Source organism: Equus przewalskii, chromosome X (genome assembly GCF_037783145.1).
Source record: "Equus przewalskii isolate Varuska chromosome X, EquPr2, whole genome shotgun sequence".
Taxonomy (NCBI): Eukaryota; Metazoa; Chordata; class Mammalia; order Perissodactyla; family Equidae; genus Equus; species Equus przewalskii.
The window spans coordinates 122212352-122228569 of record NC_091863.1 but is presented as its reverse complement, the minus strand read 5'-3'; the positions used below and the strand labels follow the sequence as shown (position 1 = coordinate 122228569).

At 46.7% G+C, this 16218-nt stretch overlaps 1 protein-coding gene across 27 annotated transcripts in view; it reads right to left on the bottom strand.

Moving 5' to 3' along the window:
* Positions 1 to 4244: 4244 nt before the first annotated feature.
* Positions 4245 to 16218, bottom strand: part of ZNF185 (zinc finger protein 185 with LIM domain) — a 66934-nt gene continuing 54960 nt past the window's right edge. For 12 of the 27 annotated variants that reach the window (XM_070604511.1, XM_070604492.1, XM_070604509.1 and 9 more), the window contains 5 exons: positions 15963 to 16037; positions 13594 to 13665; positions 11952 to 12054; positions 7508 to 7606; positions 4245 to 6510 (listed from right to left, as the gene is read on the bottom strand). In XM_070604511.1, coding sequence (XP_070460612.1) covers positions 7508 to 7606; positions 11952 to 12054; positions 13594 to 13665; positions 15963 to 16037 — 349 coding nt within the window. In that variant the 3' untranslated portion in view covers positions 4245 to 6510. The remainder of the gene's footprint in view (positions 6511 to 7507; positions 7607 to 11951; positions 12055 to 13593; positions 13666 to 15962; positions 16038 to 16218) is intronic. The other 15 variants (XM_070604496.1, XM_070604513.1, XM_070604517.1 and 12 more) reach the window with 2 other exon arrangements.

The following is a 16218-nucleotide window of genomic DNA, read 5'->3' as shown; positions in this document are numbered from 1 at the left end:
GAGTAATTTTGTCCTGAACTAAAATGACTGGTTGTTCAGAATGAGAAAGTTGAAAGCACAGAACAAAACCTGAGTAGATATGGAAAGTTGTAAAAGGGTCACAGAAAAGGAATTTTATTTCTTGTGGTCAAAGTTGGCTAAAGTTAAATCTGTTTATGAGATTTTTAAAAACGAGGTGTAATATCAAATAGTACACTGATGCAAAACTAGGATTTGTTTTTCTCTGTTAAAATGGAAAAATTTTCTTAGATTATTGGTCTACTCTTAATAAGAGGTAGTAAAAGGTTTTTCTCTACTTTTTGAGTAATCTGCCTAGAAAACAAAGATTCTACATCTTATCAGAATAATTTTCTTTGCTTTATGTTGATTTTATCATGTCCTTAATTACTTGAGAACCAAGTCTTACTTTTGAAAGAACTAAGGTTCTTTACAATTGTATTACCGCCTATATTAACTTTTAAAATATTTTGTCACTTTGGTTAAATACACAGCCAAGTAGTGTTTCTCACTGACCCATGATCATATTTAACAAAGTGTTCAAACCTCCTGAAAACTTTGATATTTTGCCTTCGTAAACTCAAATCCTAAGTGATAGAATCTTGATCTCAAATCTTTGAATTTTCCCAGAGAGACCTTGAAAATCACAAAGGATCTTTCACCTTGTGAAAACAGAGGTGCTAGAAATGAGTAGGTTTATTTGATATATCGAGTTGCATGGGAGGCTTTGTCAAATCAGAAGAGATGCCTAACCTTCCCTAGGTTAAATGTGTGCGGGCAGAATGTTATTAATTGAAATATTTTAGAAATTCTCTGAAGATCCTAGAGATGTGCCACCACCCTCGCTGTCCATGGTGTGTCCTGGTGCTGCTTTGCTTGATATTAAACAACAGTGTAGCATTTTCAGTCATAATTCTGGTTGTCTTTTAAAATGTTGCATGCCACAGAAATGACCAAATTTCCTACTCAATTGCATTATTTTTGTAAGGAACTCACATGAAATCTTTAACTATGGGCATTTAAAATCATTTGTCAGGCACGGATAGTTTACTGAGTCTTCCCTGAAAGTACTTGCAATCAGCTACAGGCCAGAAGGCTTCTCTTAAAGAAAAAGGGACTGTCTCAGACCCCTAGGGAGAGGACTACACCAGGCGCTCTTAGGCACAGACTTTTGATGGCCTTGCTTCAACAACTTTGAGATCCTACCACTGGACTGAGCCAGAATTTCCAGAACTCTAGTGAAGAAGCTGATGGGTTCATGAGACTGCTAGCCCAAGACTGAGCAGAACAGGAATCAATTACATAGGACTGAATGCACTCATGAAGGATGCTTATGGGTTTTGTTTGGAATGTTGCTGATGCTTTAATGTTCTATTTTCTGGATATAAAGAGCTCCTTTCTCATTTCTCTTAAACTATCCATAACGCATAACAATTTAGTAGACTATAATTTTTTTTGAAGATCTAATTGGCTTCATTAAACACTTCATGAACTGGGCAGCATTTCATCTAGCAACTTGAAGGGCACTCCTGACTCTACTTTTATAAACAGAAATGAAACATTTATCTTTTTCTCCCTGCCAAATCCCTCCAGAATTCAGAAATTCTTTTTGGGCATTCTTATTTTCATGGCAATACAATTATTTGCCTAGGTTCAATAAGAACCTATCCTCCTCGTTAACAGGACATAATTGGAAACACTGGTTATATGGCCAAGGCTTTGGCTACAATGTCGTATTTGAGAATGATGCTCAGAGAATCAGGCATGACCTGACAATTTTAACTAGGTTGAGTTTATGAAGTCAATTCTTACAAAACCTTCTTGGGAAACCCAGCCTGATACCTCATTTACAGAGTGCCCAGCCTTACAAGTGAGTAAGGAAGGTCACTTCCCGGCAGGCCAAGAAAACTTAGGATATTTTATGAACCTCAAGAAGAGAGGAATTCACCAAAATATATGGGAACTGTGGGTGAAATACAGTGGTGAGTTTTTGGCTTGACTTCCTAACCTTGAGAGGCTTTTAAAAGTCCAATCTGAAATTCCTTATAAAAACTTCTAGCAAAGCAAACTTTAAAAGGCCTGTACAATTAATTACCATTCTTGCTGCACCTGTGCAAGTAATCAGGTGAAATCTAATGAGACCAGGTATTTGGTGATAAAAAATAACCTTACTCTGAGATTATCTTTGATCAAAGAGGAGGTGACCATAGAGAGAAATTTTGCATTTCATTAGAAAACTACAGCATGCTATTGTGGGTTATGACATTCTGGTCCTGTTCATTCTCTTTGAGCTATTTTGCACCTCTTTGTCAACTTCATGGTTTTGTTACCTATCTGTAAATTGGAATGAACCCTGTGATCTTGCACACATTGTCAACCCTTACCAAATTTTCAGTTTTGAATTCCTTCAATATCTTGAAGGAATTGATCAATATTGAACAATTGATATTCAATGTCAATTTCAGTATCGAATTTCCTTCAGTAGCTGACTACAACCTTCCAAACTAACACTTCTCATTTTTCTCCCTCCTTCCTGATTTGGCATTACCAGGACCTAAAACCTGACTGCCCAGATCCTCATGGAGACTCCAGATTGCCTTGAAGCTGGCCTTCCCTGCCAGAATCTGAAGCAGCACTGAGAGTTAAAGGCCAATGACTTGATCTATACCTTAGAGGACTATCACCCCAGCACACCACGCAGGGGCCAAATTTCTCTGGAACAAGTCACTAACTGGGTTAGTAAGGAAGGTCATGCGGGCCTTTATATGAGAGGCACCCCCGTCTTAAGATGCCTGACACTAAAATAACTACCCTTTGCCATCACTTCTCAACAGATGATTCAGCTGATTTTGCAGGAGCAATGCCTCTAAGAGTCCTCAGGAGACTGTTTCTTAGACCCTGCTTTGCCCAACTTAGATCAATGACCCCTCTAGTCTGTTGAGTGGTGAATGAATGTTGTTTGTCTTGAACAACAGGAGAAACTGACAATGCTGAATTTTACATGAGCCCTCTGACCCTGGAAAGAGCAAAGAAAGCCGCACTTTGTGTCCTGTGAAGTGGCTTACTGTAAAGAACCCCGCTTCCCCATAGGACTTAGATGAGACTCAAGGGTGCCTCTCTTGTTTCTCTATGACAAGGCCAGACAGACCCTCCAAATTCCCATTCTTTGCCTCAAAAATAATTAGCTAAATTTTGTACCCACTGGTAAACTGGAACAAAATGCTTGTTAATCAAACTTTGGTTTTGCTTCTCTCTTTCCTCCAGGCCCCTGAACTTTGGCCCACTCACAGCCGAAGCCGGCCAGCAGCCTCTCCTGGGAAAAGGCTGGCCCCAGGGGGAAATATTTGCCGATCTACTGTGCCATCATGCTACCTTTTTACCCTACTTCCCCACATTTGATTCTTTCTAGCCTTTCTTACTCCTCTTTATAAAAGAAAAACTCTTTTTGCCTAACTCTTCAGATGCTTGCAGAGCTTCTGGTCACAGCATTCTCGCTATTGTAAAAGCACCCCTCCCCCTATTGCAAGTCTCTTCCCCCTATAATAATTCTTCTGAATAAAAGTCTGCCCTAAATATGTGCAGTTCCTTGTGTATTAAATATATTTCAATAAAGCTGTTAAAAATATGAATGTGCAAACAGTACTCACAAAAAATGTCCTGTAGCAATCTCTCATAGCCAAAGGAAACTTCAGAGAGAGACTCACACACTCCCAAGCAGAGAGTAGGTGAAGAAGGCACCCAGAGGAGGAAATTATGCTGATCACATTATGAAGAGTGCAGACAGAAGTAGTTCCCTGGGCAGTGGAGAGCATGGCGGGGGGTGTGGTATCACAGGCACCATTCACAGGCAGAGCCTAGTGTTCAGAAGACATTCAGAGGGAAAGAAATCCTACAGATGGCATTAGATAACGGGACTGTCTACAGACAGAATGGGCTTGTAAGGGACTGAGCTCCTGGTCACTGCAAGTGTGCAATAAGGACTAGGTGGTCATCTGTCTGCAACAGTAATGAAAGAGAGGATGGACCCAAAAGAATAAAATATTCTTTGTTAAGATCTGATAAGTCTAGAATTCCACACTTCTGTGCATGCATAGTTTCTCGACCTTCCTATTCTTTTCTCTTTAGATTTGATACTTCTTAAAGCATTTGCTTTTGAAGAGAGAATGGCTTCAGGTAATAGGAGAAAATAAATCACACAGCCAAGTATACCAAATTATTACACTTAAAAAAGGAAACTTTAACACGTGTAATATCTTAACATTTATTATAATTGTGTACATTAATGTGGGTTAAGCAAGTATGATTAAAAACACTAGGCAATTAAAAAGCAAAAGTGTAATGCAACCACCCCTCTTCCTTAAGTCTGCAGAATTCTGTGCCTTTTTAGCCATGAGAGAGGCTGTTTTGGATTGAAATCAATACTGATTTCACAAGCTTTCTGTCACTATCTTGCATATTGGTTCTAAAACTACCTTAAAAGCAGAGTGTATCTTGAAGGTAGGGAAGCCAGCCTATCTTGGACCTTTTCATCCTGAACTCCATCAGCCGGGTCTGTAGCACCAAGACTCAGGGATGGCACCTCCCACCCAAAGAGCGACCTTTTTTTCCCTTTCACTCATTCATTCAGCCCCTACGTGTCAGTGCCTACCATGTGCCAAGGCTCATGCTGAGGGCTAGACTTGAGGAAGACCAGTCATATTTAGTGTCAGCACATGTCATATTGTACCACTTTCCCCGTCCAGAGCAAATCTGATGCATCTCTTTGCAAATAAATGGATCCTCTCTGATCATTTGACAGGAAGAACCAGTCTACCAGCCAATGTGCACAGGGCTCAGAAACTGGAGAGAGATGGAGAGACATTTTCTAATTAAATCAAGAGAAGAGGCCTTCATTTTTCATCAGAAAAACCCTCAGGTTATTCCTCCTCTTGGGGAGCTTACACAGTGATGCTGGTGCCAAAGGTAGAGAAGCCCAGGTGAAGCCAAGCAGAGAATCACCTAATTGCACGGATGGGCCTGCATCTGTCCAGCTGGTGACAGGTTTCCAGATTCTGAGGACCTGGGGCCCCAGCAGTTGCTGCTAGTTTGGGACAGGCTCTGGACTGGAATATACGAGGTCACTGAAGGCCCTGTGCTCAGATTGGCTAGCCCACTAGAGCTTTCCCTGGGTTGACAAGCTCCTCTTGGGAAGGTCTGTGAGTCAAATCTCTTCCCAGCTGAGACCATCTCAGTTCAGAAGTGTTTTCGTGGAAAGGGGAGGAGAGAGAAGGGGGACAGTTTGGTCTCTGTGGTACTTCACAGGGGGACCCAGGATGCCCACAGGAGAAGTGATTTCACACCTCCCCCTCTTTGTAAGACTGTGCCTCAGAGGAGGCCTGAGGGGGGCAGTTTTACCTGGTGTAGGATTAGGTAACCTCCACACAGTGTTTGACACATACTTAGCACTGAATCGATGCTCACCGTTGTGGTTACTGTTAGTGGAGAGAGACAGCAATGGTTCTGCACAATGCAATGACCATCTCTCTGAGCCTCAATATCCTCATCTGTAAATTGGGGATGAGAATGCCCTCTGCACAAGATTAGTATGGGGATCAATGTCATGACTTTGTGATAATGCTTGGTATGTAGCAAGGCCTCAAGAAATGTCGGCTGCTTTTCACCCTTCTTAATCCTGCTAGAGCCTATATACCCTAAAACCTACTTTAGAGGATTTCTGCATAAAGATTAGGGATTGGGAATTGAGGGCAAAGGTATTGATGACCTATCAAGATTCAGACACAGATGTCCCTTTGGTCAGTAGCCCCCCAAGAATCACATCCTATAGAATTTAAACCTAATTGTGTAAACTTTCTAATACATCCCCACATGCCTGTGGGACAAAACTCAGCTATAGAGAAAGGTGAGTAGAAAGAGGTAAAACTAAAATCTGCTATAGAACTCAATCAAAAGTAACTACCTACTTTTAAAAGTGTATGAAAAGTTTAAAAAATATATACGGCAAACGGGCAAGCCAAACATTAGCCTATGCCAATCCCTAGCACTCAGTGTCTGCAATTTACCCACCAGGGATGGTCAACAGTCTTCAACCTGGCCCCTCAGAAGCTTCAGGGGGTCTCCTTCTGCTCTCAAGTCCCAAAGGTACACTCACAGTGGTGAACCAGAATGGGATGTGCTCTCTGTCCCAAGAGTCAGGACATAATGAACCCCATGCTCTTGTCCATGCCTATCATACAAGGAGGCTGACCTGTCTTAGGCCAAGATGGAATCCTTGTTCAATCCTCTCTGCTTGAGCCTGAAATGAGATCATTGGATGTGATGTGATTTCTAAGCTATAAAAAGTTACACACACAAGTAGTGATCATAGCATCATTAAGATACACTACTGGATGTAAGAAGGTTCAACTTGAGAAAGGCAAAAGCATGAAGAAATCAAATGGGGAGGGAGGAAGTGAGGGAACTCGGGGCAACTGCGGACAGCCAAATTTGTCCAGGAGTCATCAGCTTCTTCTCAGCCTGAGGGAGCGAAAAGAAAATAGAAGTAGCCATGAGATTGGAAATACACATCCAACCCGATGACCAGTCAGAGGCTCTTGGCGTGGCTGACTGCTCCAGGCATCAGGAGCAACAGTCCAAGTCAATGCATCTTCTGGAGAGAAGGCAGAACATGCTTGTAGCCGGTGGAGAGCCTGGTGGCCACCCACTCCCATTGCCTTCAAGGGAGGTATTCTGATCTGTGCTTCTAGCTGAGGAGGTGCTAAGGAGGAGGGACTGCCAGGATCTGGAACGGCAGTGTCCTGTTGGCACTAGGCCCCACGCAGTTGGGACACTGGGCTTTTAACAGGCAAACCTCTCCTCAGGCAGTGATGGCAATGTGGCCCAGAGACTGCCCAAGCAGCCCTTCCTGGTCGGGCCAGCCCCAGGACAGCACCATCCCCACCCACGCATGCCAGCTTATTCTCGCCTTTACCTGCTGCTGGCCCCAAGCTGTATCTCGTTTCACTGAACACTCTGGCTGTCAAGTCCTGATTTGACACTATATGAGCAATGGTGGAGGTGGTCCAGGGGACTGTAGCAGAGATCCCTGGATGTGAATCTGAAGTGCGAGGCTGAGGTCCTGAGTCTGCCATCCACTAGCTGGGGGGTTCCCCAGACCCTTTTCATTTCTAGGTCTTTATTTCCTTGTCCCCAAATGAGGTTAACAGCACAGGCCTGGCCGGCACCTCAGGGCAGCCAGAGGGCTCAGCTGAGGTGCTGCACAGACAGCACTTCTTGACAGGAAGAGACTATGACCCCTGCAACTTAGAAGTGTCCCCGGGGAAGGTCATTATCTGTGCCACCTGAGACTTCAAAGTATCATAAGGCAACAGGGACATGAGGACTTGGGGCCTCCTGAACATACAGGCTAAGAGAGAGAGCAGTGTCCTGGTCAAGACTCAGGGATAGACCAGGGCACATTTCTTTCCCCGAATAAGTCTCCTGGCTGCTTGGCCCTTGGGGTGCCAGCACCCACCTAGAAGAGCTTCTCATAGCATTTCTCACAGTGGATGGTGTCACGGTGAATGAAGATCTGATCCAGGAGCTCACCCATTGGTTTACCGCAAATCCCACACTGAAAGAGAAAGCAAGCTGGAGGTCAACACACAGGTAAAGCAACATCAACAAGTGGCGTAGGGAAGGGGCGCCTGACCAAGATAGGCAGGCAGGTACAGAGCTGGTGGCACATCCTAGACTTCGAAGCAAACAATAAAAAAATAGCAGAAAAGAGAGACAAAATTCAAACTGAAAAAAGAAAAAAATCACAAAAACTAGCAGGCAGCACAATCACATAGTGGTTAGGAGCCCAGGTTTCAGAATTGGGCCCGCGTTTGAGCCCTAGAGCCACACTACTTATTAGCTGGGTGGGGTTGGGCAAGTTACTGAGGCGCTCCACACCTCCCTTTCCTTGGCTATAGAATGGGCACGCTGGCAGGTCGTGGGAGCATGTAGTGAGGCAGCCCACCTAGAGCACTCAGCCCTGGCCAGACATAAAGTAACTGCTCAGTAAATGGCAAGGTCACTGCTGATGTAGGAGGGCTGGGGGACATTAGTTGTGATATTTAAGGTCCAAAGGAAGGTGATACAAAGGCCCAAGGAAATGAAAATAAAAGGCTATTTCAGCAGTCCGGACCCTCTGACCTCAAGACTCTCAAACCTGCCTCTCCAGTGAACACCTAAAGGATGACAAGAGCCAGCCATGTGCAGTGGACCCTCCTGGTCCTGGGGTCAGGGCAGGGTGGCCTGCCGACAGTCTCAAATAAGAGGAGCCCGAGTCCCCATGGCTCTGGGTCTCCAGCCATCTCTAGGCCTGCCCCAGGCTGAGCCTTCTGGCTTCCAGCTTGCAAAGGGTGCTGAGAGCAGTGGAGAACAGCTGCTAAGGTCCTCAACTCCCTCTGCTCCTTCTCACCAAGCCCCTCTCCAACGGCAAGCTTCTAGCTGGCTCTTTCTACTTTTCAGTTCCTTTCTCCTGGCAGTTTTCTCTCTCACTGTAAATTAATTAGTCCTCTGGTTCATGTATCATGTTTCTATCATTTTAGTCACTGTGGACCAGGACTTGAACCTCAACTTAGCCAACTGACGGTGCAGACCCATTTAGGGGGTCCCTTTTAGGAACACAGAAAAAAATCAACAATCTGGGCTTGCAACATGCCTCACACTGTGGAGAACAGGACCCCTGAAGAGTTGCTATGATGCTGTAGCCATGGGTGTCCTCTCTTTTTTCCTAAATGTAACCATACAAACTAATCTTTTAAAATGTTATGTCAACTTAATAAAGATAAGAAAAACCTACAATTAAGGGTAGTGACGAACTGGTTTCTACAAATGAAATTGAGTAAGGAGATGACATTTCCTGGGAGGCAGCAGAGTGTGGCTGGGATCACGTGGGCTCTGATGTTGGAGCCGGATTGTGACCCTGGGTTCTGAGCGGCTCTGCGATCCTAGAGAAATGACACCCTCTCCACTTCTGTGCTCCTGGCCCATCTTCCAAGAATCCACCAAGAATATCAAGCTCTCACTATTTTGCCACAACTCCAACTTCCTCAGCCCTTATGTGAGGCCCGATCAGGCGAGTTTAAGATCTCTGCCCCTCCATGCCTCTTCCTCCCGCGCCCTGGCCTCCTGCTTTCCTACTCCTCCTCTGCATGCATCACGGTGTGCTGCCCCACGGCCACGTGCAGTGGCCTTTGCCCATGTTCAGCCACCTGGAAAATACCTGTGTGCCCCTTCACTCCCGACTCTAGGCCCACCTCCCTCACAAAGCCTGCCTGGGGACTCAGGCCCACTCTGACTGCACCCTCCCCCCAACATTTAGTGTCAAGAGTTCCTTAGGTCTCACACTCCCGTCATTTTGCTCTGTGTTTAACAGGCTTCCCTGTAATTAAGTATATAACCAAAAGTTGACAAAATCTTTTAGGACTTTTCATGTAAGTCCAGGAATCAGGAAAACAAAATGTTCTTTGCCAAACCACATGTCATGATCTTTAGGTTGAAAAATATAATCCTACTTGGAGTTCACGGAAGACCATTTGCCCTCAAATTATTCCTCCTGCCACCTTCTTATTGTAAACATCTGCTGCTCTCCAGGCCATGCTTCTCTGTCAATGATTTTTATATCCAGATCATTCTCTCTCCTTCCACCACTACTCCTGTCCTATTGTGAGTTCATCCTGGATCCACACAGGTGGAGGAGCTCCCCACTACTGGCCTTCCACTCCTTTCCTTCAATGTTCTGGGCCCCTTCTCTGCCTCAGCCACTGCTCTGGCTAGACTCTACGTGGGGTCCCTGGACCAGCAGCCTCAGCATCACCTAGGAACTTGTTAGAGAGGCCAGTTCTCAGGTCCCACTCAGCCCTACTGAGTCAGGAACTGGACTGGGGCCCAGTGCTCTATGTCTTAACAAGCCTTCCAGGGGACGCTGACACGTGCTCAAGTGTGAGAACTGCTGCCCTTGTCACTACCAATAAGTGCACTGCATCCTAAATCTGCAAGTCAGATGTCCCACTCCTTGACTCCCACGTCCTCCAGCTCACTTGTACAGGTCCCTGTCACCACTGGGACCTTCAACATGTGGACCAGCCCACCACCTCACTGTTATTGTTCCCTTGCGCACAGTCTCAATCTTGCCAAGTCACCGGGCAAAATCTCCACCCCAGTAAATGCAACTCCCCCGGCTTCACTCCTGCCAGAGCATGGCGGGGAACAACACAGGACCACGCTGACCGGTCTCGGTAGCAATCCATGAGCCCTCACATCAAGCGGGCTCTGCACAGCCCCCACTTCCCTCTCGTCCATCTGCCCTCCCCTCTGAGACACCCTCCCCTTTCTCCTTAAACATCCAACACTCCTTCCTTACCCCTCACTCACAGATGACCCTATTTTTATTGGCTGAGAACACAGAAGCAACGGCTGAAGAAATTCCTTATTCTTCCTCCACCCAATCTGGGAACCTCTTTGTATGTGACCCACATGTGAACTGGTACCTATCTCTCTCTCCTACCAACCTGTCTCTCTCCTGCATCATCAGTATTTGCTCTCTGTTGCATCACTCCCGTCAGCACAAACCCATGCTCAGCACCTCTGCGCCACTGGCTGCTTGCACTGCTCCCCTACAAAGCCAACCCCTCAAGAGAGTCTTTCAGACTCCCTCTCTCCATTTCTACATGTCCTATTCTCCCATGAGCTCACTCCAGTCAGGCTTCGGTCCCCATTACGCCACCAAAACTGCTCCTACTGAGGTCATCGATGATCACCACGCTGCAAAATTCAGTGGTCAACTGTCAGGTTTCATCCTGTTTGATCGCTCAGCAACCACGACAGGGTGACCACTGCAGTCTTCGGAGAAACTGCGTCACTGGGGGTACCATATTCTCCATTACTTCTCAGCCTCCTCTATAAACCCTCTCCTCTACCCCATCTCTAAATGCCAGAAAGCCACAGGGCTCAGCCCTCAGCCCTCCTACCACCCACCCAGGAAGGTTCGACAGCTCAGGGATGGCTCAGGGAAAATGTATGCCCCGTGAACTCCCAGCCCTGGCCTTTCCCTGGAAGGCAAATTTATACATCCAAATGACCAGGTGACCTCCCACATAGCTCTCCCTGAGGCATATTCAGTTTCGCCGGGCTCCACCTTCCCTCGTGAATACCTGCTCCCCTTAAGTCCTGCCCATTGCAGTAAACGGCACCACCACACTTTCAGCTAATGGCCTGGGCCCCAAGCTTGAATTTCCTTTGACTCCTTTCACTCTCTCACACCCTGTAACCTGCTGGCTCTACTTTCAAACAGTAACCCCAATCCAGCGGCCATCTTGTCAGCTCCACTGCCAACTCCCTAATCAAGTGACTGTTTGCTCTAGTTTGATCTACTCCAACAGTCTCCTCTGGTCTCTCTTTTTCCATTCTTGCCCCTCTAGTCTTTCCTTCACCTAGCAGCCAGAGGGATCCTTTAAAAAGCATGAATCAGACCTTGTCACTACCCCACCCAAACCCTGTAGTAGGTTCCAATTGTATTTAGAAAAAAATTCAAAGTCTTTCTGTGTCCTCCGAGGCCTACATGATCCAGCCCCCAGCCATCTTTGTGACCTCAGCTCCTACTGCTCACCTCTTACTCATGCCATTCCAGCCATGCGAGCTACAATACTCCACGCTCCTGCCCTAGGGCCTTCACACTTCTTGGCCCACTGCTGGGAATTAGTCTTTCCCTAGAAGACCACTTCTGCCTCCCCCACAGCACTAAACACACAGAACTGCCAGCACTTATTCACTTCCTTGGAGTTGGGAGCTCATTCAACTCCAAGCTCTGCAAAACCTCTGAGATGGAGCATAATCATACAGAGATCGAGCCTTTTCCATACTCTCCGAACCCATAAGACTCCCTATCTCTGGACAGTGTTCTCAGCTGCACCACCCCTCTTCCTTACCTTAAAGCAATAGTCATGGCAGCAGATGCCAAGATGTTCTAGGGTAATCTTTGGGCAATCTCGGATCTCCCGGCTGCAGTAAGTACAGATCCCTCCAGTTGTTCTGTGAGATGAAAAGCAAGAACTCAGCAGTCAGGTTGGCACGCAGACTACTGATGTGACGCAGCCAGGTCCTCTGGTTCGACATGGCCAGGCCTAGGTTTCCTGCCAGGATTCCCAGCCTGCCATCTTTTCCTGTGGTATGCAATTGGCCACATGGCCCTGGGCCTACCCAGGCCTCAGCACACTGTAGACTCTTGCATTATTTCCAGGAACCGGCCATGTATCTTCACCATCCTCACTACCATGTGTGAGGAGACCCTGATGTGATTCTTATTCCAGGCAGCTTGCCTCTCCCTGCCACCTTGCCTGGCATATCATCTTAGGGGGTCCAGCTCCCCTCCAGAACAGGAAGACCCATGTCTTCTCCTACAGGAGACAAGTCCTTGTATGCCCTACCTGGCACCCTGCCTCGGTGGCCTTTCTCTTCACACCTGGGACCAATGAGCTGTACCTTTTGGACCCTACATTCTCAGACACACCCTGCCCCTGTGGTACTCCAGGAACTATCACAAAGTCAGTCTGCCTGTAGAGCCTGCTGGGATCTCAGGCTGAAGTTCTAGATACCAACTTCTAGCTTGAGTATCTCCCCAGTTCCAGGATTCCTGCCTTTGTTCCTGAGTCACCCCTGGTTTTCCTCCTCAGACAGAACTGCCTGCCCTGACTCTTCAGGTCTAAAGTGGGGGTGCTTTCTTCCAGAGATTTGGGTCTCCTTCTGAATAGGAGCCAAGGGTGGTGTTACCAACCTGGAGCCACTCTGGATCCCTTCAATGGCCCAGAATTACCAGGGATGTCTGTTTGGTCCTTCTGTCCTGCTGTTGGCCCAGGGCTGTCTCTCGACAGTGTTGCTAAAGACTCCTGCCCTCATCACAGCCCTGCTCCTCCTGCATGTTTTACCAAAACCAGTTCTAGTCCATAGTCAGTAGAAACATCCCTGACTAGGGGTTTAGTCCTGGCTCTGCCATTGACTCCCTGTGTGACTTAAGGCATGTTATTTACCCCTTCCAGACCTGCTTCCTTCACTGTGACCTGAGTGAACTACATCTCTAAGACTCCTTTCTACCCTATTCCAAGAATTTAAAAATAGGGCTTCTTTATCATTAAGACTATCTTATGACTGCTGTCATTTAGTGTCAGTTTTTGAAACTGCTGAATGAGGTATTCTCTGCAGGTTCCTTTATTCCAAATGAATGGCTCTTCTTGGCTCTTTTCTGGCTTCTTGATGACAGCAGTCCACTTTTCTTCATTTCCCACACACCACTCTCTTTTGTAGCTTTTCTCCATCTGGTCAGATTTGCAGGTTCATTAAGTCATCAATTTGGTTCTAATCCCAGGGGCCTCTCCTGCTGACACGAGCCCCTGGGCTTTCGGACCCCACCATCTCCCTTCTCAGAGGCCTATGTGTTTGTCTTCTGATCTTAGCTCGGTTTAAAGGCTTTAGTTGCCACAAGTGTGCCATCCCAATAAGGGAAGCACCACCCTACGCAGTGATGTGACAGATCTGCAAGTGGGTCAGAGCTCCCAGGTAAGACAGCAGACTTACCTCTCAGAGTAAGGGGTGCTGTCACATGGGGATTTCTTCTCCATGTTGAATGAGTCCTCAACGCTCCTGATGCTTCAGAGAGTGTGAGGGGGGAGAAGAGGGCAGAAGACGGGAGCCAGATCACTACTAGTCATGAGTGGGGAACGCTTTTCTGATTAACCCTGTGGCCACAAGCTGAGATATGACTCTGCATGGCCAGCTGTCATCTGTTATGCTAAATGGCAGGGGAAGCTTTGAACTTGCTGCCAAGGAGGCATAATTCTCTTGGAGAAGAGCCCTTGCATGGGGGGCAAAGATCTGCCACGGTGAGGAAAACGACGGGGGGGCGGGGGGCTGGGATTCTCAAGGCTGTGTATGCCCGGAAGACTCCCAGTTTCCCTGACCAGTGGGAAAGGAGCAGGGCTTTTCTCCCCACATAGGTGTCTAGGTTATACTGTGACCGTCACCAGGAACCCACTCACAGCAGAAATTAGGTACCAGGGACAGGAACCAAAAAGGGAAGGAAACATTCCAATGTAATACCTGGGCTTGGGTTACACGGTGGGGTTAGGGATGAGGCTATCTCCTTTTTGTATCTTCATTTTTCATAATATGATTTTTTATAACGAAAACTAATTCTTTTTTTTAAAAAAAAACTATTGCCAGAGAAGGGTGATCAGCTTACAAGCCCTGGGATACACTTTAGTGAAGCTACCGTTCTCACTGGAGCCATGTGGTGGTGACCTCAGGAGGTAGTTAAGAAAAGTGCTGCTCAGAGGCTAAGTGACCTGCCTAAGGTCATGCTCGGAGTAAGGGGTGAGCTAGAATTTCAGCCCAGGTTCTGATTGCTTCGGAGGATTAAGCTTATCTCTAAGTCGTCTGGAAGATAAAGCAAAAGGGGAAAACACACTAGACTACACAAGTCTCATTATCCAATAAAGAAAGTCTACCGTTTTTTCATAAGATGTACTATATTTTTGTGTGTGCGTGAGGAAGAGTGGCTCTGAGGTAGCATCTGTCGTCAATCTTCCTCTTTTTGCTTGAGGAAGATTGTCACTGAGCTAACATCCGTGCCAACCTTCCCCTGTTTTATGTGGGATGCTGCCACAGTGTGGCCTGATGCACAGTGCTAGGTCCATGTCCGGGATCTGAACCTGCGAACCGTGGGCTGCTGAAGTGGAGTGCGTGAACTCAACCACTACACCACAGGGCCAGCCCCATAAAAGGTAATATTTTGACTGAATATTAAATTCAATTTTAATGTAAATCTAACTGTCAGAGTGTAATAATTAAATTTAATAGAGTCGTGAGACTGGGAGAAGAAAAACCAGGAGATGGACAGAGTTCAGTCAAGTGACACTCACAGAGGCAAATGCTAAACGGCAAAGACAGCTCCCTTGGGGGTGCTGGAAGTTCTACATACATTATTTCTAATTTCAAAACTTCCCTGAACAAAGCTATAGGGACAGAAAATAGGTCAGTGGCCAGGGGCTGTGGCTAGTGGTATGGGGGGCTGCTCATTGGTAAGGGGTTTCCTTTCAGGGTGATGAAAATGTTCTGTAATTGGATAGTGGTGATGGCTGCACAACACCGTGAATTTACTAAAAACCCCTGGATTGGACACTTTAAAGAGTGAGTTTTATGATATGTGAATTATATCTCAATAAAGCTGTTGAGAAAAACCACCCTAAGGAATTATAGACGAAAAAACTGAGGCTCAGAAAGGTTGAGCATCTTGTCCAAAATGATCCAGTCAATGGGGGCCAAGCTGGTGCTTGAACTTGACCCCTACACCCATGCTCATCATTCCACAGCATCCTCACCCTAGCAGTAGGAATGCTATGGCATACAAAACATTCCCGGGGGCTGCTGTCTCAGTGTGGGTTAGTTTCTAACTGAGGTGCCATGCAAGTACCCTTCCATATGGCATCAGGAAGCAAGCAGATGAAGAGCTGATGAGAGAAAAGTTATGCTTATCTCAAATGTATTCAAATGAGGCAACATGGCATGCTGGAAAGAGAGTGAGAGCTGAAGAGGGAAGCCCTGTGTTCTGGAACAGGATGGAATTAACTAAGGGCCCCACAAGCCCTGTGAAGAGTGATGCTCTCAGGATTTCGTAAAAGAAAGCGTGTAGTCTACTAAGAAACAAAGACAGGCAGAAAGGGATGAAGTAGGGTGCGGGATGAAGTAACAGTAAAGGGGGAATGCAAAGGCACCGAGTTAGGCAGAACAGCTGGAAATGTGGAACTCACCCCGGCGGGCAATCAAATCATTCATCCATTCGATAGATGATGACACAGAAGTTACTCTGGGCCAAGCCCTGGATGAAGTACTGGGGGTGCAGGAATGAGGATACACAGGGCCTGGCAGGACTGGGGACTTGCTCTTACCTGCGTGGGGACACTGGCTTCGCCGAAGATACCTCACTAGCATTCATGTACTCCTTCACGAAGAGAATCCCTTTGCTGTAGGATCAGAGCAGAACAGAAAGAGGTATACTGGAAGATTCCAGGGGACTGGGTCTGGCCCAAAGGAGGGGTCCATGGCTAGGAGGACCCCCACCTGGTTTGAAGGAAGTGAAGGAGCTCCTGGTAAGTCTGGGGGTACAGGCGCTGGTGGGCTCCAGCCACTGCCAGGCAAAGAAAG